At 44.3% G+C, this 19587-nt stretch overlaps 2 protein-coding genes and 2 non-coding genes across 5 annotated transcripts; all 4 read right to left on the bottom strand.

Annotated features, from left to right (window-relative positions):
* Nucleotides 1–5732: 5732 nt before the first annotated feature.
* On the bottom strand, nt 5733–9284 carry LOC135245612 (large ribosomal subunit protein eL20). The gene is made up of 5 exons (XM_064318750.1): nt 9126–9284; nt 7616–7795; nt 6987–7116; nt 6157–6266; nt 5733–5882 (listed from the first exon to the last, which is right to left on the bottom strand). Exons 1-5 carry the CDS (start codon nt 9141–9143, stop codon nt 5790–5792), a joined length of 531 nt encoding a protein of 176 aa, XP_064174820.1. The 5' UTR covers nt 9144–9284; the 3' UTR covers nt 5733–5789.
* LOC135246168 (small nucleolar RNA SNORA68) lies at nt 6597–6729 on the bottom strand. Its single transcript, XR_010327530.1, has one exon. It is a non-coding gene; the product is annotated as a small nucleolar RNA SNORA68 (small nucleolar RNA).
* On the bottom strand, nt 7895–8029 carry LOC135246169 (small nucleolar RNA SNORA68). Its single transcript, XR_010327531.1, has one exon. It is a non-coding gene; the product is annotated as a small nucleolar RNA SNORA68 (small nucleolar RNA).
* Nucleotides 9285–10200: 916 nt separating the features above from the next.
* LOC135245611 (ADP-ribosylation factor 4-like) lies at nt 10201–19450 on the bottom strand. Of its 2 annotated transcripts, none has more exons than XM_064318749.1 (7): nt 19237–19450; nt 17858–17938; nt 17030–17139; nt 15793–15864; nt 15351–15476; nt 12718–15090; nt 10201–11262 (listed from the first exon to the last, which is right to left on the bottom strand). In XM_064318749.1, the coding sequence occupies exons 1-6, from the start codon at nt 19301–19303 to the stop codon at nt 15004–15006; spliced, it is 543 nt and encodes a 180-aa protein (XP_064174819.1). In that variant the 5' UTR covers nt 19304–19450; the 3' UTR covers nt 10201–11262; nt 12718–15003. The 2 variants fall into 2 exon arrangements, with proteins under 2 accessions (XP_064174819.1, XP_064174818.1); XM_064318748.1 differs by having other exon boundaries at nt 10201–11253.
* Nucleotides 19451–19587: the final 137 nt, after the last annotated feature.

Below are 19587 nucleotides of genomic sequence, written 5' to 3'. Positions count from 1 at the left end.
CCCTTTGTGACATCACAATGCGACACTGCCGGAGTCAAGAGTCAAACAAAGGAATCAGAGCACATACATTTTTTCCTCTTTCCTTGTGATGTGACTCATATGGTATTGATGAATAGTGATGAGTCTGCACCATTCCTGGAATCGGTACATAAGTGTGCACCGTACAGGGGAGTGGGGGGTGGCTTGGGGTGGGCTGGACCACACACAGAATAATGAGTCAGCAGCTCAGCTCAGCGATTAGGGCCTACACAAGAGACTGCAGGATCGGAACTCTGGGCCTGTCACTTCTACGGTAACTATGCAAACCACAGCAACTAATGTAGCAACACTGTAAATCCAGCGTAGAAATTCCAGCGTGTGCAGTGTCATCATTATTTGGGGCCCAGAATCCATTCAGACAGAAAACGCGTTTGTTCTGTGTCACTATCTATGGTGGAATTAAATGTGATTGTGTGATCACGCCTCTGTAGAGTATATTACCTGCGCTGTAGTGCAGGCCTGCATATCTGCGGAAGCCCATTCTGGGGCTGAAAGCACTTTGACGTGCTGTCGCCACGGGGAAAACTGTGCTGTAATAAATGATCAACATTTCCAAGTGCGTTTTCCCTAGAACCTGGCGCCCCTTGTCTCTGCGGCTTTCCCAAAAGGGCCAAGGAAATCATTCGCCCCGCCGGCTAGGGCCCGGCCTGACAGGTGAGGTTTGGAGTGATTCGGAGGAGCTGAAAGACAGGCCCGCTGGTGGACAGGGGGTTTGTTGTTGTTAGGACGATAACGATTCGAGAGCGGAGCGGAGCGGAGGGGAGGGGAGGGGGGGAGAGGAGGAGGAGGAGGAGGAGGAGGGAGGGGACTACCCCGAGACTAACTCCCTCTCGGCCAAAGCGCCCGACCAATGAAAACAAAGCCGGCCGGTACTTCTGACGGGCGCGCTTCCGCACCGCCCGCCCCCCCACCCCCCCGAAAAACACGCAACAAAAAAGGAAAAACAAAGAAATTGAGAAACACGTGGCGTGGAGACCCTATGAGCATGCCGGTTCAGCAGAGAATCAAAGGGCCGGGGGGGGGGGGGTACGGGCACAGCACTGCGCCAGAGCCCTTCCCAATGTGCCTTTTGCCCAAACAAGCCCTGTTTATTTTGATGGGCTGGAGGGAGGAAAATGAAAAGTCCCTCCTCACCTGTTTGATGTGATTTCCAAGCTGGCAGGGACACTGTGAGCCTTGGCCCCCGGCCCTTCGAGAAGGAGAGAAGGGTAAATAACTAGGAGCATGGACACCCACTGCCCGCACGATCAGCTGACGAGCTGCTGCCCCCTCCCTGACCTCAGAGATAGCGTGGGAACCCTGTTCTGCAGTTCATCTGGGCCTCTGAGCAGGTCAGCCTCCCGCTCTTCAGTTATTTTAGCAGTGTGCAACCGGGCATGGCCTCTTTCAGCCAGCTACCACACCTACCAGCTGCGCAGTGACTCCACTCTGCAGCTCTGCAGACCAGCTGCGCAGTGACTCCACTCTGCAGCTCTGCAGTCCAGCTGCGCAGTGACTCCACTCTGCAGCACTGCAGTCCAGCTGCGCAGTGACTCTACTCTGCAGCTCTGCAGTCCAGCTGCGCAGTGACTCCACTCTGCAGCTCTGCAGTCCAGCTGCGCAGTGACTCTACTCTGCAGCTCTGCAGACCAGCTGCGCAGTGACTCCACTCTGCAGCACTGCAGTCCAGCTGCGCAGTGACTCTACTCTGCAGCTCTGCAGTCCAGCTGCGCATTTGGCAGGCACACAGTCTTTTTGAGAATAGATAGAAGCAGGAAAGTGAGTCAGCAGTGTCACCACGCGCAGTGATCCACGCAGCTCAGAGAATGTGCCAAGATGACTCACTTGCGCCTGCAGACCAGTGGAGGACTCCACTCTGAGGCTCTGCGTCCTACTACCCCACAACCACAAACCCCCAAACCCCCACTGCCCCACCCATAATCACCCTGGATTACCGGACAGGAGGGTCAGTGGGATCCTGTTAACATGGAGGTGGCTTCACCTACATACCTGCACAGCTGTTTCCTGACTTTAAAGCACACACACACACACATACGCACGCACACAAGGGCAGATGTAACAGTCTGTACTTAAAACAAGGGAGTGTCAGGTACTGGTTTTCAACACAGTTCTCGGGATCGGGGATGAATAGGCCTGGAAATAAAACAAACAGAAAGGGAGTTAAATAGACGGGACCGTGCAGAAACGCCTGCCGCACGCCCGTCCAAGCTCAACTCCGAGGCAGAGAGACCCGGGTGTGACTTTCACCGAGTGCTTTTCTGAAACGTGAACAGGCAGAGAGCACTTTGTGCGCAGAACACTCTGGCTCACTGGACTACGGGGACCAGCAAAAAAAAAAAAGATTTTCTGATTAAGGATCAACAGAACACTTCCCAGTCCCACTTAGCGAGTGTTTGAATTTGTTTTAGAAAATATGGTTCTTTTTAAAACCCTGTTTTTGCAGTGCCTGGTAAAATAGCACCACCACATGAGCAGTGTTTTGCTGGGCAGCTCAGTATTTTAATGGAATTTTACCACCTGGCTGTTCAATTTCACTCAAAAAACGAGTGAAAAAAACTGAATCCGGAGCTGCTGGGTATGGCACAGACCTTGAGGCTCTCTTCCAGCATGTGCACGGGCACCACGGCCTGGTATTAAACCCAGACCCGCTTGCGTTAGCTGTCTGAGCACCGATGCAACTGATTTTAAAAATCACAATATGAATATGGAATATTAATTTTTTGTGCGTCTGTTTCTCACGTAATGTGGTGTTGAGAGAGTAAATCATCCGTCATTAGACGTTGAAGGTGTCTAATTAAAAACAATGAACGGCTCAATTTACGTTAGGAAATGCAGTTAAGGCTGGAACAAAGACCTAGAGTATATACACAAGGAAACTACAGGAGCAGGTTTTACATCCTTGGCTATAGACTATTGCTGTTATTTTTTATTCCAGTTATTCTATCTCCCCATTAGAACTGGTAGCTCATGCAAAAGGGCACATCAGCAACTAATTACACACTCCGTGTGACAGTTGGATATTTTTAGACAATATTAACTAAATATATAATAAGCTATTGATGCTTGTTATATAAGCAGTCTGTTACGATTAGGATATAATATAGCATGAAATTAATTAGCTGCAGCCTTTAACCAGGCCAATAAGCAGCGCATTAAACAGTGTTGCTGACAGATGAAGTGAAATAAACATCATCTTAAATGACGCAACATTAAATTAAGTTAGCAGACGCTCTTATGCTTTACAGTGCGGGAGAAACATACGTGCACATCCACCCGATTAATCTGAGCGCTAATGCCGAACCTAGGCAAAAACATTCCCAGGCCAGCACAGGTGCAAGCCAACAATACCAACCAAGAACCCGAAGTACAAATTCAGTACAAAATCCATAGAGATTACACCCATAATAACCCCGAAGAACAGCAAACCAAAAAAAAATGTAATATATCCTATTATCACAAAAATAGCTTAACCTGAATTAGAAAAAAATAAGGGAGGGTTTGGGAATGGGGATGGAAGGTAAATGTATTTAGAAAACGAATTCCTGAGAACAGCAAAAACGAAGCAGGTTAAAATGGTATTTTTCACATTCTGAACTGTTCCCACTTTTGTCCACAAGAGGGAGCCAACAGTTCACTAATTGCCTGGAAGTGGATTTGTGGCCTAGGAAATCACAGAAAACTCATCCCCGCAACAGTGACCTGAAAGGACTTCACGCTTTTCTTTTTCCTTGTTTAAAAGGCGATTTTTCTTCCACTGTAAGCATGATTGATCTGACATTTTTGTAAAACGTCAGTCTTTTCAGTCGAGTGACTATTTATGCATTTGGACACAGACCAGAACATGGTTTCCAGCCTATGGTCCTTCTGATTGAAGACCAATTGCAGACTTGGCAGAATAATCCAACGGCTATTTTGATTTGCCTGGGATTTTGAAAAAAAAAAAAGTGCACAATTTAGACACACAATGTGCATATAGATCTTCCAGAAATTTGTCCCAGACTCACTGATTGGCTAATTTAAAGGGTGGTTTTGCGCTCCGATTGATCCTTTCAGGCTGCCCATTTGTCTGTAGATAATAAGCAGAACTGATGCGCTGCTCCCTCTCCAGATCTACAGAAACAGCGCGCCGTTTCGTTCACAAATCCACAGCCGCGCACTGAAATGCAATTTCTGACAAAAGAGATCTTCCAGAAATTTGTCCCAGACTCACTGATTGGCTAATTTAAAGGGTGGTTTTGCGCTCCGATTGATCCTTTCAGGCTGCCCATTTGTCTGTAGATAATAAGCAGAACTGATGCGCTGCTCCCTCTCCAGATCTACAGAAACAGCGCGCCGTTTCGTTCACAAATCCACAGCCGCGCACTGAAATGCAATTTCTGACAAAAGAGAAAAGCAAGGAGCTGTCGGAATGGGTCCGCTGCAGTTGTGGGTTCGAGGCGACAGACTGTCCGAATCGCCCCCAGACCCCAGAGGCACGAGGTAGCTCTGGAGCCGCACGACCTGATTCTGTCCTCAAACTGGAACTTTTCACACTCAACCCAGCTAGTGAACGCTGTCATGTTTTACGCAAATAAACCCTAGGCAGAGACTGCTGCACAGGCCCCTCCTGTTAAAACACTGTTCCAGTGTGTGGATGGGGCCACTGTTAAGGCTGTTCCAGTGTGTGGATGGGGCCCACTGTTAAGGCACTGCTCCAGTGTGTGGATGGGACCCACTGTTAAGGCACTGCTCCAGTGTGTGGATGGGGCCCACTGTTAAGGCACTGCTCCAGTGTGTGGATGGGGCCCACTGTTAAGGCACTGCTCCAGTGTGTGGATGGGACCCACTGTTAAGGCACTGCTCCAGTGTGTGGATAGGACCCACTGTTAAGGCACTGCTCCAGTGTGTGGATGGGGCCCACTGTTAAGGCGCTGCTCCAGTGTGTGGATGGGACCCACTGTTAAGGCGCTGCTCCAGTGTGTGGATGGGGCCCACTGTTAAGGCGCTGCTCCAGTGTGTGGATGGGGCCCACTGTTAAGGCGCTGCTCCAGTGTGTGGATGGGGCCCACTGTTAAGGCTGTTCCAGTGTGTGGATGGGGGCCACTGTTAAGGCTCTGTTCCAGTGTGTGGACGGGCCCCACGGTCCAGTACCCAACCTAGAGCCACACGTCAAGTCACATATTGCATTTTCACAGTTTGGCCACTAAGCGAAGACAAATCTAGACTTAAGAGAAGAATGTTGACTGATCAGGGGCCGGAGTTCTAACAGGGGTGAGCGGTTCCAGTCCTGGATGGCCGGTGTGTATGCAGGTTTTTGGTTTCCACCAGTGACCATGGATAATGAATGAGCTAATTGACTGCATACACCGATTCACTCAGAGTAAATCACAGTAAAACGTTTCATAGGAACACAAGAACAGTTTTTGGCTGTCTGATGTGCTTGTCAAAAAATGTGGCTAAAATGTCACATGGTGGTGAATTAACAAACGTATATAGTAAATTTAATCAAACAGCAAACCGTTTATTACCATTCTAGTCCTGAACTTTGTTCCCGCAATCATTAAATCAGAACCACCCACTATCCAGAAATACTGAGCATATTAAAAGTCTTGGGGATATGATCCTACGTTCCTATTTCAAGATGATCAGATTTAATGAGGCAAGAGAGAATCACAGGATTGACCCACAACAGACAGAAAACCAGAAGCACAAGATTTGTTTTCTTTTTTCGTTTATTGACAAGAGCATCTGAAAGGTAAGGAGCACTTCCTTTAGAAGAAGGTGTTTGGTCTCTTGGTGGTGAAGCGGGGCTTGTGCTGGCGACGCAGGACCCTGTGGGGCAGGGGGAACTTGATCTTGGAGTCCTGTGGACGAAATGACACATTAGATTACAGTAAAGCATTATGCACATTCAGAGGGGAACACCGTCAAGAGCCAATCAGCTTCCATCACAACACTGTCCATTTACACCCTTCTTAAGTTCTAGAACACTGACTTAGAATTCTGAAGCAAAAAGAACAGGTCTGGCCTTTGGCAAGCAACACACAGTCCAGTTCAGCTGGTCAGACTACAGCTTCCCCAGTCTAAATGAACACTCCCTTCTACAGACGCTATCTGGAGGGGTCGGCGGTGACTCACGTGGAACTGCTTGATGGCAGGACGGCGACACTTGTTGGCGGCGATCTCCTGCACCTTCATGATCTGGATGGAGTGGGCGCGGGCACGGTGGCGGGCTCCCATGTCCCGATCTGGAGCCAGGGGGAAAATCAGTTTTGGAACGTTTGGAATCTACAGCGTGACTTACAGCTGCCTGTGTACAGCGCTGCTTGTGAGTGACAGAGTGACACAAAGCCACAGGCTCCGCCTCCAAACAAGCAGCATCGATCCCCGCTACAAAGCCCAAGGACGCTGATTGGCCGGCCCTTTCATTGGATAGTGCTTCAAAAAGCCCAACCAAACACTCAATAGCATCTGATTTACTGAATTGCTTCCCATTCTCACTGGGATATGAAAAATTTATAATAATTATCGCAGAGTGGAGTAAGTATGACTGAGGACCAATCAGATTGCATAAACAATCGTGTTGAACCTTGATTTCACTTCCATTTGCACGACAGCTAACGAAAGGCGACAAGGTGCTTTTTTTACTTTGCGCACACATGACAAGAACACTGCACAGGTTCAACAATGCTCTTTGGGTTTGTGTGCATAGTATACGCTCCTTCTAAAATGAAATCGCATCCACTCTTATTTTCGGGACAGGGTATCTGCGATTTGATCGCTAAGGTAACCCCTATGGGCCACAGCGTCTGCTGGTTTTTGCCTTCACCTAAAAATCTGAAACCAATTCAGATCGTGGAAACCAGGTGAGTTCGTGTCTTCGGCTGCCTTCATTTACTAATTAAGAAAATGTTTCAGAAATTCAGAGCACACTTCTGTGGGAGAAGCAGAGGAGGGGCGGGACTCACAGCACTGAGTGACAGCGCCGGAGGTGGTGAGGTCGCGGTACTCGCGGTACATGTTGTGGGTGCCGCTGCGGGAGTCGTAGCGCAGCCAGATGCCGAAGTTCTTCACCCTGAGCGGGGACTTCTCAAAGACCTGGGGAGACGGAACACAGGCACGCTCAACATTCCATCGGCCCGCGACCGTCCGCCTGCAGCGCGACCGTCCGCCTGCAGCGCGACCGTCTGCCTGCAGCGCGACCGTCTGCCTGCAGCGCGACCGTCTGCCTGCAGCGCTAGGACTGAAGGGGAGACCAACACTACACACCACGCAATCGGCTCCTGTAGGAACTGTGAATCTACGGAGGCGTGCGTCAACACAGAACATTTAGGCGGATGTCCCCACACTTCAGGGCGGGCATACAGCATACGAGCTGTGGGCTTCCGATTGTTTTCTTTTTTTTCCCCTTCAGATCGGCATCAAATTGTAAGAAAAATGTTAGGTCACAACGCTGCAGCTCGCAAGATACAAGGCTGCAAATCCAAATCTATCCAGCTGATCTAATCGATCCAGCTGGTCTAACGTCGTTTTATCCCAGAGACAGATCCACCCCCACGTCCCTCGCCGGCAGACCCTCCCCCCTCCCCCGACCTACCAGTCCGCAGTACACGGTCTCTCCGGAGGCCTTCTTCATCTTCCTCAGCTGGGAGACGAAGTACCAGAAGCGGGACTTGGCCACCACATGGTTTGGGGCGAAGATCCTCATGCGGTACAGCGGAGGGGTGGGGTTCTTGGCTGAGGGCAGCAGGCGCCCAATCACTTTGTATTCCCTAAGCTGAAGGGAAGAGGGCAGGGGTCAGCAACCAATCACAGGCATCAGCAAAGTGACATCACAATAGCCTTCGATAGTGCACTAATCCACTGGGATTGACAGGGCTGTAGAACCTTGATTTCACTTTTAGATGCACAGCAGCAATCTGAAAGGCGACAAGGCACAGACTTGATTTCTGCACACCAGACAAGATCATAATAATGATGTAAATTATGACCTTTGGGTTTTGTGTGCAAACGCGCCGCTCGCTGTCAAGAACAGCTAAAACTGTCACAACTAAACGTTGTGTACTAGTTCCACAAATTTATACTACTGGATCTACAGAATGACAACCAAATATTGCTCGAGACCTGCAACAGCGATTCTCAAACATGGTCCAGGGGATGCCTGTGTATGCTGGTTTTTGCTACAGTCAATCTCTTGCTCAATCAAGATTGTTGAACAGGAGTTAAGTACTTTTCCCTTAGACTTATCAATACAAGGCAAGTTTGGCTCGTTATTTGATTTGCCTCTGAATTCTTCATTAGCCACTATCACCAATTAGGAGCCTCGTTCACCTCAGTATTTAATTTGATCAGTTAAGTGTTATTTCAAATATGCTAGAGCAAAGCTATAAGCACAATGAGAACGCGATATTGCATGCATAACCGTTTATGATAATGTGGCACAGGAGTCCCGGCCATCACACAAAAAATGATTTAAAATGTAAAATTCCGGGGTTGCAATCGTGAAAATCACCGTATACAGGGGTCCCTAGGAACGAGTTCGAGAACACGGACCGGCAGTGCTGAGCGAACTAACGGCCAGGGGGTTCTTAGCTGGTGATACACAGTAAATTACATCATGTCACAAACTAACACGAGTCGACAATAATATGGTTACCAAGACAAATACATGTACGACACTCACCACGTTCAGGCTAACACAGGCTTGAGAGCCAGCGAGCTAAATTAACTCAGGACACGCGGGCCGTGCGCATCAAAGAACTACTCAGCTAGCATTTTACACTTGAATTATCTTATTTAATTTTGTTACATCGCGAAACTAACACGGGCGCACACGCAGTCTGTACGAAACATACAGCGAGTTTGACTGAGTTCTGCCCATTTCGGGTTTTTTAAACAGGCTCCCTACAGCACATGGTTGAAGCAACGTAAATTGAGACGCCATGTTGCCATGCGAATCCTTTCAGAAAAGGGAACTTTCTGTACTCTCTTATCAAAGCACGGCGCAAAATGATCAAACGTATGGATAGTTTACATGCTTATGTGAAACGATTGGTAATCGTATCGCGTTATCCGCATTAACAAATATTTTATTAAGGTATACGTACTGTGCCAGACGCCTTCATGGTGTCTCTTGCTGGCGGCCGCTGGGAAAGAGGAAGTTCGTGGGTGGAGATTCACAACGTCAACCTTCCCCCGGAAGGGCGGGACCAAGACAACGTGACCCATTGGTGCTCCATGGCGCCAGTTCTCGGGTAAGATTCGGGGGCAGTTCTGCGCTAGGTATTTTTATAAGTGATAAAATCGAATACTAGATAGACATGTAATATCTTTGAGAAATATTAATATAATACATGGAAAGTACTGTATGCACAAATGCAAATAGTCTAAAGAGATACCAATATTCCTAGTCCATTGAATCACAACGGTACTTTTTGAATAAGTATATTCCCCGTGTTGTCCTTCGGATATGTTCCTAAAAGTATCCTTCCTATAGGCTTCAGAAAGAAGCAGGGAGGTAGGTAACGTGCTTTATGGAACATGCATTCTGTAGTCTTCCATACAATAGGAAATATTTAAGATCTTTCAAACAGGCCTCATGTAGACAGGTATCCTGTCTTACATGTACAAATGCGACGTATTTGTATGTTATTTCATTTTTTGTGAATGAGGACCATACGAGGATTAGTGGGTAACTACAGTGTTTATGGGTCACAGTTTTTAATCTGTGGAGGACTCTTGAACAACATGCTTAACCTGAATTTCTTCAGTTCAATATCAATTCTAATTTCATAATACCTTTTGTTAATAATAGCAAGAATCCCCCCAAATATCACAATAATATATAATAGGCAAAACTATCAGTGTTCCTGCTTCTTTTTTAGGCTGTATGTGTAGGCCATTTAAATAAACCACGACAGAAATAGAAAGAAAATAGGAACATTTTATTTTACCCATGGGACCAAAGCTTGTAGGACCCACAGAACCAAGAAAAGAAACGTAAGACCTATGGTGATATTTACTGTTGAATAACAGAATATATCTTTGTGCAAGTTACAACCTACTGTTGAGTATTTCTACTCATTACATTACATCGCATTACATTACATGTCATTACTCAATGGCATTAACAAAAATGCTAAGTGATGTGATGTGAACACATGCTTTAACATGTGTAACACATGACATACCAGTGTAATATTTTATGCAGTATAGTAGTACACAAACATGAAGATTTCTGGTGCATTTTCGATAAACAAGTTTTCAGTTTTTGTTCACTAGTTGGTTTTAACAATTTAAAGACTATGGTTTTTATTTAATACTAAGTCGGTGTTCTAGAACCCCATTGCAGCAGTGATTGTTACATCAGCATTAGAATGTTCAGTTAAGTGAAGTTTACAGATGATGCTAACCATGGGCCATCCTGACTTTTGCTGCAGGTTGCAATTTTATGATGTGAACACAATTAGACGCAAAATGGGAAGCAAAATTTGTCTGTGTCTATGCAGTACTTGTGAAGTTTTTTGTTTTAATGTTATCATTCATCGAAAGAATTACCAAAATCAGTATTATTGCTGTGTACACCTTACAGTGCATATTTGTTCTATGCTTAGAAAGGATCTAAGCATAGAGAAGAGCTTATGTATTTTCAACATTTTTTTCAAATCAGTATTTCAGCTGTTTAAAAAAAATAAAAAAGGAACATGTGTTAACATTAAAATTAACAATTTATTAACGGTAATATTATTCTTGTTGACTCATGATTTTTGTTGATGTGATGCATTTGACCAGAAATTTCATAAATGTCTGTTGAGAATACACAAGCTCACATAGTTTTTTTTCTCCAGAGTTTTTCTCCGAAGTTTTTTTTCTCCAGCTCAGTGACATATGAACTGAAATTCAGAACAGAAGTCTCAATGCTGAAGGTCCACAAGGTTTCTTTTCTCCTTGAGGTGTGCAGTTCCATTTTAACATTGTGTGTAAAAAAGGAACTTTGTTTCTCCATCTGCCATGGCAGCAGTAGCAGCAGCAGCAGCAGCAGCGGAAAGGTTCGGTTGTCTTGTCACACGGGCTCCATGATTTCTCCAATGTCCTTTTCTGTAAGCCAACAAATACGGGCAAAGAAAAGGATCATTGTCCTGCCCTTGGGAGCAGCACCTCCCGTTCCTCCAGTTCCTCTCCTTCCATTTCTACAGCATCTTCACCATCACCATCCTCCTCTTCCTCCTCTTCCTCCTCCTCCCCCTGTGGAAAAACCCAGGTTCAGTCCCTGTAGTCGTGCAGTACATACAGTGCATACATACAGTTTTTAAAACAAAATCTTCATAAAACATTTGTGGAGTGAATCACCACAAATTAAAATTTATATAGAAAATTCTGAAAATCCACTAAGCTGACGTAACTGATGTAAGGACATTAAAGTGAAGGATATTGCATGTGCAATTGTACAGGAGCTGTGTTCTTTGGTTGTATGTCCAAGGTGAAGGATATCAGGCTGCATGTTATCTCCAGAACACTCAGATTCACTCCTTACAATAAATTCAAGGCGATCTGCCTACAGTCTTGCCCTGAACCACGTGTTTCAATGAATCCCTCCCAGATTCTCTGAATTTCAGTGGAATTAAAATAAGACAGCTGAAGAACTTGATAGACTGCAATCCTCAGGGCCCGGGGACATAGTGTTAACTGTAATACAGAGAATGCTCTTCCGCATTTGCTGAAGCAAAATTTTTTGACATTAGACTGAGAATCAAATTTTTCACGAGGCTGTAACTACTCTCATTGTTAATATCTTTTTAAACACTCTGTTTACTCTGTCTCACCCAGGGGTCACGCCCCTCAGAGGGAGATGCGGAAGTTCCGGGAAACACCGTTGGTTGCCGCACAGAGAGAGAGAGAGAGAGCGCACACACCCAAAAAAACGAAATAAAATAAAAGAACACCTTCACCCTTCCCCCTCATGGCTTTCAGGCAAAAAAAATTAAGTAAAACAACAAATTGAAATAACGAAGACAAAAGAAAGCAAAGCGGAGTGGTAACTTTTCAGTTCCCTGCTTGTAGTGGCGGTTCACTTTCGTTTTGTCATACTCAGATAAAACACTCAAACAAAAACTAAAGACACTAATAAAGAAACGCGCTCCTGGTCTCGACCCCGAACTGTGGAGAGCAACATACCTTTAAGCACCTGGGCTGATTAGTTAACAAGCCAGGTTCGTGTGCTCTAGTAAACAATTAAAATACACTGTGATACAAAGCCTAGTTTATTCAGTTTAGTTTTTTTTTATTTTTATCCTCAAAGCAACTTCTACTGCCCACTGAAAGAGAATTTGGTTTTGGTCATTTGAAGACCATGTTTATTGTATAATTCACATGGTATTTTTATATATATTTGAACTTACAGTGAACATCCGTACGAAATGGACACACCACGCAAGGCATCCAGAGACCACGTTCAGACAACATATTTTACATCAAAAGGAAATAGAATTTTATTTTCAGCAAATATGCTGCTTTTCAAAGAATTAATCACCCAGAGCTGAAAGAAATTAATTGTCATCATGTACATGATATATTTTCACTATTATTATTATTGTTAGTTACACGACTCATTATTTCATTTTTTATGCAGCTTTTGTACAGTATTTGCCCCTTATCCAGAAAATTGACAATATACATCTTGTAATAATAGGTCAGCCTTACCATTGTGTTCCTTTAGCTCATAGCTCTGTCAGGAAAAAAGGACAGATCGGCTGGCACTGACCTGTTTTATACTCTCAGGCCACTCCTACCTCTCCACCCTGGTGTTTTCAGGAGAGGAGGAAAACCCCTGAATGGCATTAATGGAACTAAATATTCCTCATTCCTCACTGCACGGTTTCGTTTATTATGTTTGAGCAGGAGCAGGTTTCCATCTCTGAACCTGGGGCACCCTGACGCTTTCGCTTCCCGGTCTGTGGATGGGCGAGGCCAACGAGATGTTTCGTTTAATATCTTCAGCGTCGAACAGTTTCGTTTCACTGTCCCCCCCCCGGTGCTGGTGGGTCTTTTTAAGTTCAGGACAAGGCCTCTGTTGTAGAAGCAGGTCGTGGGCAAACACTATCAGAGTTAGACTTCAACCCAGAAGTTCTGCAGCCCACACAACTTTGCCCTTTGCGGTTCATGTCAATTTGCACCTTCACTAAGACATATTTGGTCTCATACAAAACACAAATCCCCTTCTACAAAACCAGCTATACATAAATAGTACATAAATACTATCCAACACCATTTATAGTCAATGGCAATTTCACAAGTCCTACATGATTAGATTGGATTTCATTTCATACTATGATATCCATTGCCCAGATGTAATGGTTCAACATTTAAACCTATATAAAAACCTATGTCATTTTTCTTATTGTAATAAACATATTTGATCACTGAAGGAAAAACATGGTTATGTTGTGAATAAGCATTTTAAAAACCATGCTAAAGTCCCCCCAGATGAACCAAGAAGACCACAGCCGAGCTTTCTGGTCACTGAACATATGTTTCAGTTTCTCTGTGTAACAGATTTTTATTTATTTAAAAACGGCCTATAATGCCAACATCTCCCTCTGCTGGTAACCAGGATCACGTAAGACATCTCCACAAGTTACTATTCTGTCACACTTATGACTTTGATATTGGCAAACCATGTGCCAGGCAAAATAAATCACAGAACACACACACACACACACACACACAGAGCAAGACATAACTCATTAATAATCTCCAGCCTTCTTTGGCAGGACTGAAATGGGAACAGCATTCTCAAAGAGAAGCCCACGTTCTGTCACCCTGAAAGCACAGAGGCAGTCTCCTGCTGTACTCCTCCTGCTGTACTCCTCCGTGTGACAGAGATTTTTTTTAAATTGACAGGATGCTTTTATTTTATGTCCCAGAACGCCAGAACTCAAAAAAAAAACATTTGTGAAAACCAAGCCTCACTTTCTTGTCTTCCTTATGTTTTCACTTGACACAGAAACAGTTTATTTCGCAGTTTGCGTTTTTTTATTATTTAGATTTGTTTGTTTTGTTTTTTTTTTTTTTACAACAAATTGCTTGCCACATATCTGAGGTTGTGTTTTTTTTCCATGCATGGTTTGGAGGGTGCTGTGGGAATGTATGCTTTGCAGAGGGGAACTGGCAAGGGACATGAAAAGGGGAAGTTACACAATCCCAAACCACCCCCCACCCCCCCCCCACCCCTTTACCCCCCCTTCCTCCCTGCAACGTAGGAGCAAACTGCAATATCCAAGCACTGTACAAAATAATGCAACACCATGAACAGAGGAATACTTACAACTCCCTAAATAAATGCACACACCTAAATAAAAATGTCCATCCATTCTTTTCTCAAAAGTGAACACAGGTTATATATAGATGGGTAACACATGGGAAATATGCATCATTATTGCAAAAGATTGGCCCTTGTTATTACCATCAAAGATCTTCCTGTACAACCCTCCCTTCTTCAAACCTGGTTTCGGAACAAACTCTTACTGCAGCTAATTTACCCCTCGCTGAAAAGAAGCTTCAAGGACACAGAGACAGGATAAATTAAACAGGCTTGTGGCTGGCAGACTTTAAAAACGCACCTCTCCAACAGCTCAGCACTACCCTCCCAAGTGCTTCCTCTGTTACCATGGAAACCATCATTCATCTTCACCGTTTAAAACATGCTAATTAAAACATAATTTTTTAACTGTTGGAGTAAGGAGAAAAAACTGAAAAGACTGGACAAAGAAAGTTGTGTAGAAATGACAACAGAAAATCAAAGTTTCACAACACAAAGTGATTGTAAAGTCCATAAGTTCAAGTTCTACCAGACAGACACACAAACAATTTAGACAAAGTTTTGTTTTCTTTTTTTTTTTTGTTTCCTCTGGTTGAAATTCTCATCTGCCACTCTGTCCTACTCTCTCTCTCTCTCTCTCATTCAAGCCAGTTTTGCTCCCGTCATCTTTAGTGCTTGGACAGCTCATTGGATAACCAGTCCAGTCCTTCATACAGGCCATTTCCTTGTGTAGCACAGGTAGCCTGGACATGCCACTAGAGAAAGAAAAAAAGAAAGAGAGAAAGAGAGAGAGGCAATTGGTTAACACAGGTGGGGAGCAATTTATCAACACAACAAATGTTTCTTCCATGTCTATCCAATATTCTCCGTGATTTCGAGGCTCTCTCAAATTGATGTTCAAAATATGCAATGTTTTATACCGCTGGGATTTGTTAGCAATAGCATTGGCGTTATTGGATTAAGAAAACTAATGGGAGAACAGAACAGAACAGAACAGAGCGGGCGATGAACTCACGGTTCTGCTCCGTAGATTCTGAAGCCCGAGCTTGTCTGTCAGGTCGCTCACGGTCATGGCGTTCGGCAGGTCCTGTTTGTTCGCAAATACCAACAAGATGGCTTCTTGCAGCTCGTCCTCTTGCAACTACAGGGAGACAAAAACGGCTCAGAGATTCATTGTGAAGAGACCAGGCCACTTTTTTGCGGACAGCTGAGTTTTTCTTGATATTGAAATATATCGAGCTTAAATAATCTTTCTTCTTACAAAATAGTTTTCCTGTCAGAATTTGTTACACCAAAAGAACACCCACTTGAAAGCACTGCTCAAAATGAAAACGATCTCTTACTCCCCAGAGACCAGGGTTGCGGTCGTCCATTAAGTTTTAATTTTATTAACAAACTTAATTACCTATTAATTCCTGAATGGACGATGAATCAAAACGAAACGCACAAATACGTACCATTTTGCTCAGCTCTTCTGCCGACTCTGCGACTCGCTCTCTGTCGTTACTGTCCACCACGAAGATAAGGCCCTGCCGGAGAAGACCAGCACAAATTACATTACATTACGTAACAGACTTTTAGCAGACGCCCTTATCCAGAGCGACTTACGCAACATTTTACATAGTATCCATTTATACATACGCTTTGCGACACAAGTCAGTGCGTCCATATTAAAAATACAGCAGTATAAGTGTAGTATAATGGGTAAGGAGCTGATCTTGTAACCTCAAGGCTGCAGGTTTGATTCCCAGGTGGGACACAGCCGTTGTGCCCTTGAGCAAGACACTTAACCTGCATTGCTTCAGTATACATTCAGCTGTATAAATGGATGCAATGTAAATGATATGTAGAAAAGAAATAAATAAAAAAAAATTGTGAAGTCACTCTGGATAAAAATGTCTGCTAAATGCCAGTAATGTAATGTAAAGTAATGCATTTCCCTTATCAGCTGGATATTAATGGCAAAATACCCCTCTGCACCCCTCTACTCGCATCCCTCCACCCGCACCGCCCCCAGAACCAGTCAAAACAACATTCCAGGCTGCAAACACACCAGGCCCTCACACTGCAGTGTGCAGAAAAACCAGGCCCTCACACTGCAGTGTGCAGAAGAACCAGGCCTTCACACTGCAGCGTGCAGAAGAACCAGGCCCTCACACTGCAGTGTGCAGAAGAACCAGGCCCTCACACTGCAGTGTGCAGAAGAACCAGGCCCTCCCTACTTATCCTTATCACCAGATTACGCCCTGCCGCGTCCATTTGCCTGTTCAAGTATCTCAGGAATAAAAACATCCCAATGCACATTTCTCCTCATGCTTATGATAATATGGTGTAATATTGCCTCTCATTAATAAATATTACCCATTGGGAGATGGGGGGGGGGGGGGGGTAAGGGTTTGATTAGACACAGACTACACTACACCACAGTGGTGCCACAGCTACTTCAAAGTGGCTGTAAAATGGCTGTTTACATGAATATCCTGTCCTGTATAACTGGGCAAAGGGCATAGTCCATGCAGAGCTGAAGAGAGACCCTCTACCTAGTGAACACTGCATTAACACACTGGAACATACCTGCATGTTCCGAAACATACCTGCGTGCTCTGGAACATAAATGAGCGTTCTGGAACATACCTGTGTGTTCTGGAACAAACCTGCGTGCTTGGGAACATAAATGCGTGCTCTGGAACATACCTGTGTGTTCTGGAAGTAGTGTCTCCACAGGGGGCGGATTTTGTCCTGGCCGCCCACGTCCCACACGGTGAAGCAGATGTTCTTGTATTCCACCGTCTCCACGTTAAAACCTGCCCCACAATATTGAGCAAAATGAGACAGCATTCAAAGTCTGCTCCTGTATATCAACCAGTCACTGCTTCAACTATTGCTCTTCGGGTATGAATGTCACATTTTAAATCATTAACATTAATAATTCCCATCTGCAGAGTATTTTATGTCTAAAACTAATTATATTTACGAATGGAATCTGTTTATCTCACTGGACTGAAACAAAACCAAGTACACACTCAGCTCTTCGTCGAATGAACACCCCTTACAACTGTAATTCAAAGCCTAGAGAGAAAGTCAATTCCAGTAAAAACTAAAGAAAATATTAGCATGGAACAAAAGAAGAGAGCTGAAACCCATTCAGTCTGAATGCAGTAGTGACCTGAATCTGTCACTGACACTCTGTCCATTTGAGCTCAGTCAGCGTGAGCACACTCGCACAGGAATGACTGTTTTGACTGCAGACAGTCACCTATTGTCAGATCCAGACCCTCACAGTCTACACCAGACCCTACAGAGCAGACGCTGCCATCGAAGCAAAGCAGCACCGGACACACAGAAAGGAAGCTATTGCCAAAATTGCTTTAATTTCACTTACAGTTACTTACGCTGGGTTCTACTTTGCAATGTATGGCAAAAGAGGAAGTACTGCAAATCGTATCATGTCTTCAATCACGGCCCTGTGTTCCATATTAAACTGGCAGTTCATCGTTACGTAAAGCTGAACACGGTTCTTACCAATTGTTGGAATAGTGGTTACAATCTCTCCCAGCTTCAGTTTGTATAAGATAGTGGTTTTACCAGCAGCATCCAAACCCACTGTAAAAAAGAAGAGCGATGTTATTGAGACTATATAACATGTTATTAATTGCTGCAATTCAGAACACGGTACCAGCCTCATCCTTCTCTGTAAATATCACCCCTTCGCTCACTGTCCTGGCCAGCTCACCCAGCATGTAGGGCCCCGTTTCACAAATCAGTTTGACAGCAGGATAACTGCACTGAGTAAAACCTGGAAACCTCTGAAATCTGGAACACGGACTGAAGTTAGAAGAGCTGTTCTGGGTTTGTTACAATGTAAATGTGAAGTCAAACCATTACATAGCAAAGAAAAGCAGACTGTAAAGCACAGCAACATCTTCACAGCTGACCAACCATATAGCATTGTGGTCTACTGTGAAGTTATTTACAGTGTCATACCAAAAGAAAAAAAGGTGCCAACAGTCTTTTAAATTACATTCAAACCAGCAGTATATTGTCCTTTTCCTGAAATAAGGTGAGCATATTGAACCTAATGTGGTGGCTGGTGTTCTTTTGCCAAATATCAAACAACGAGGAGGGGAATTGCATCTCATTCCAACCTCTCCTTACTTAAAAAAAAAAGCACAAAATAAGAAATCAGATCAGACCAGAATACTTAAAATGTAGTCTGGACTAAGTGAAACAAGGACATAATTTACTGGGCACATGCTTGAGAACCTGTAATGCAATTTAATGCATATGAAAATAAGGGAAACCTTAACGTTACAATGCTATGCATCTACTGTGATGACACAATTCACATCTACGCGTTTATACGATAGCCAACTGGGGAAGAGGGAGCTAGCTATTAGGATATGCAGATCAGTGCATTTAAGGCCACACAATTCAACGCAGCTAACATGAAATAACAAAGCAGCACACTATACATTTATTACTGTGTTTTCTACATATCAGGTCGCGTTTTATTACGAATAAACACAATATGTAACATTACATCCAATCCTACATATCTTGCAAATGCTAACAAGATACAGTCATTCAGTTTGTAACGCCACATCAGAGAGCAAATGCTTACTGTAGCTAATTAGCTAGGTTAACTATCTTCGACCCCAGCTACACAGAAGTGGCTGATCAGCAAGGGGACAAGTAGGCGTCATGTCCCAAGCTAAGATAGCTAGCTACAATACAATGAACAGAATGTCACTGCTGTTTCAATCATTTTAAAAGCGGACATGACAAACTGGCTTCCTAGCTGTAGAAAGGCACCATCTTTCCTCGCACCTCTGTTACAGCCTTCCTTCCTTTCACAACGACGGAAGGTCGCTAGGCTATCTAGCTAACTGGATAATGCTCACCCATAAGTATCCTCATCTGTTTCTTTCCAAAAAACTTGCTGAAGATATTCGAGATCGTGAGACCCATGTTGTTTAACGTAAATCACCTTTGAATACTTATTCTAAAAAGAAATGTAAATTACAAATTGTATTTCTGCTGTGCGTTCGCTACAGGATATGGAAATAACTCCGCTCTCCTCTGCTATCTTCTCATTTGCCACGTCCAGGCCAACGCGGAATAATTGACGTCATCGGTTCTCAGTTTCACAAAACTTTATTAACAAACCACAACTTTTGCTGGACGGTAACACCTGCCATTGGCCTACTGTTATGAAGCCGACACAGAAATGTGGCCGAGCTACCTTATTTTCT

The sequence above is a fragment of the Anguilla rostrata genome, chromosome 19, assembly GCF_018555375.3.
Source record: "Anguilla rostrata isolate EN2019 chromosome 19, ASM1855537v3, whole genome shotgun sequence".
Lineage (NCBI taxonomy): Eukaryota > Metazoa > Chordata > Actinopteri > Anguilliformes > Anguillidae > Anguilla > Anguilla rostrata.
This window is presented reverse-complemented; position numbering and strand designations above follow the sequence as displayed.

Bases quoted from the DNA above. Each gene is read 5' to 3' on its own strand.
- LOC135245612 (XM_064318750.1), bottom strand. The intron at 6,267-6,986 runs GTGAGTCCCGCC...CCCTGGCTCCAG, and splicing joins CGGCGCTGTCACTCAGTGCT to ATCGGGACATGGGAGCCCGC. The intron at 5,883-6,156 runs GTGAGTCACCGC...TTTCGTCCACAG, and splicing joins CTGCCATCAAGCAGTTCCAC to GACTCCAAGATCAAGTTCCC.
- LOC135245611 (XM_064318749.1), bottom strand. From the start codon at position 19,303: ATGGGTCTCACGATCTCGAATATCTTCAGCAAGTTTTTTGGAAAGAAA. The intron at 17,140-17,857 runs GTAAGAACCGTG...ATTGTGGGGCAG, and splicing joins AACCACTATTCCAACAATTG to GTTTTAACGTGGAGACGGTG. The intron at 15,477-15,792 runs GTACGTATTTGT...GTCTCCCTGTAG, and splicing joins CAGAAGAGCTGAGCAAAATG to TTGCAAGAGGACGAGCTGCA.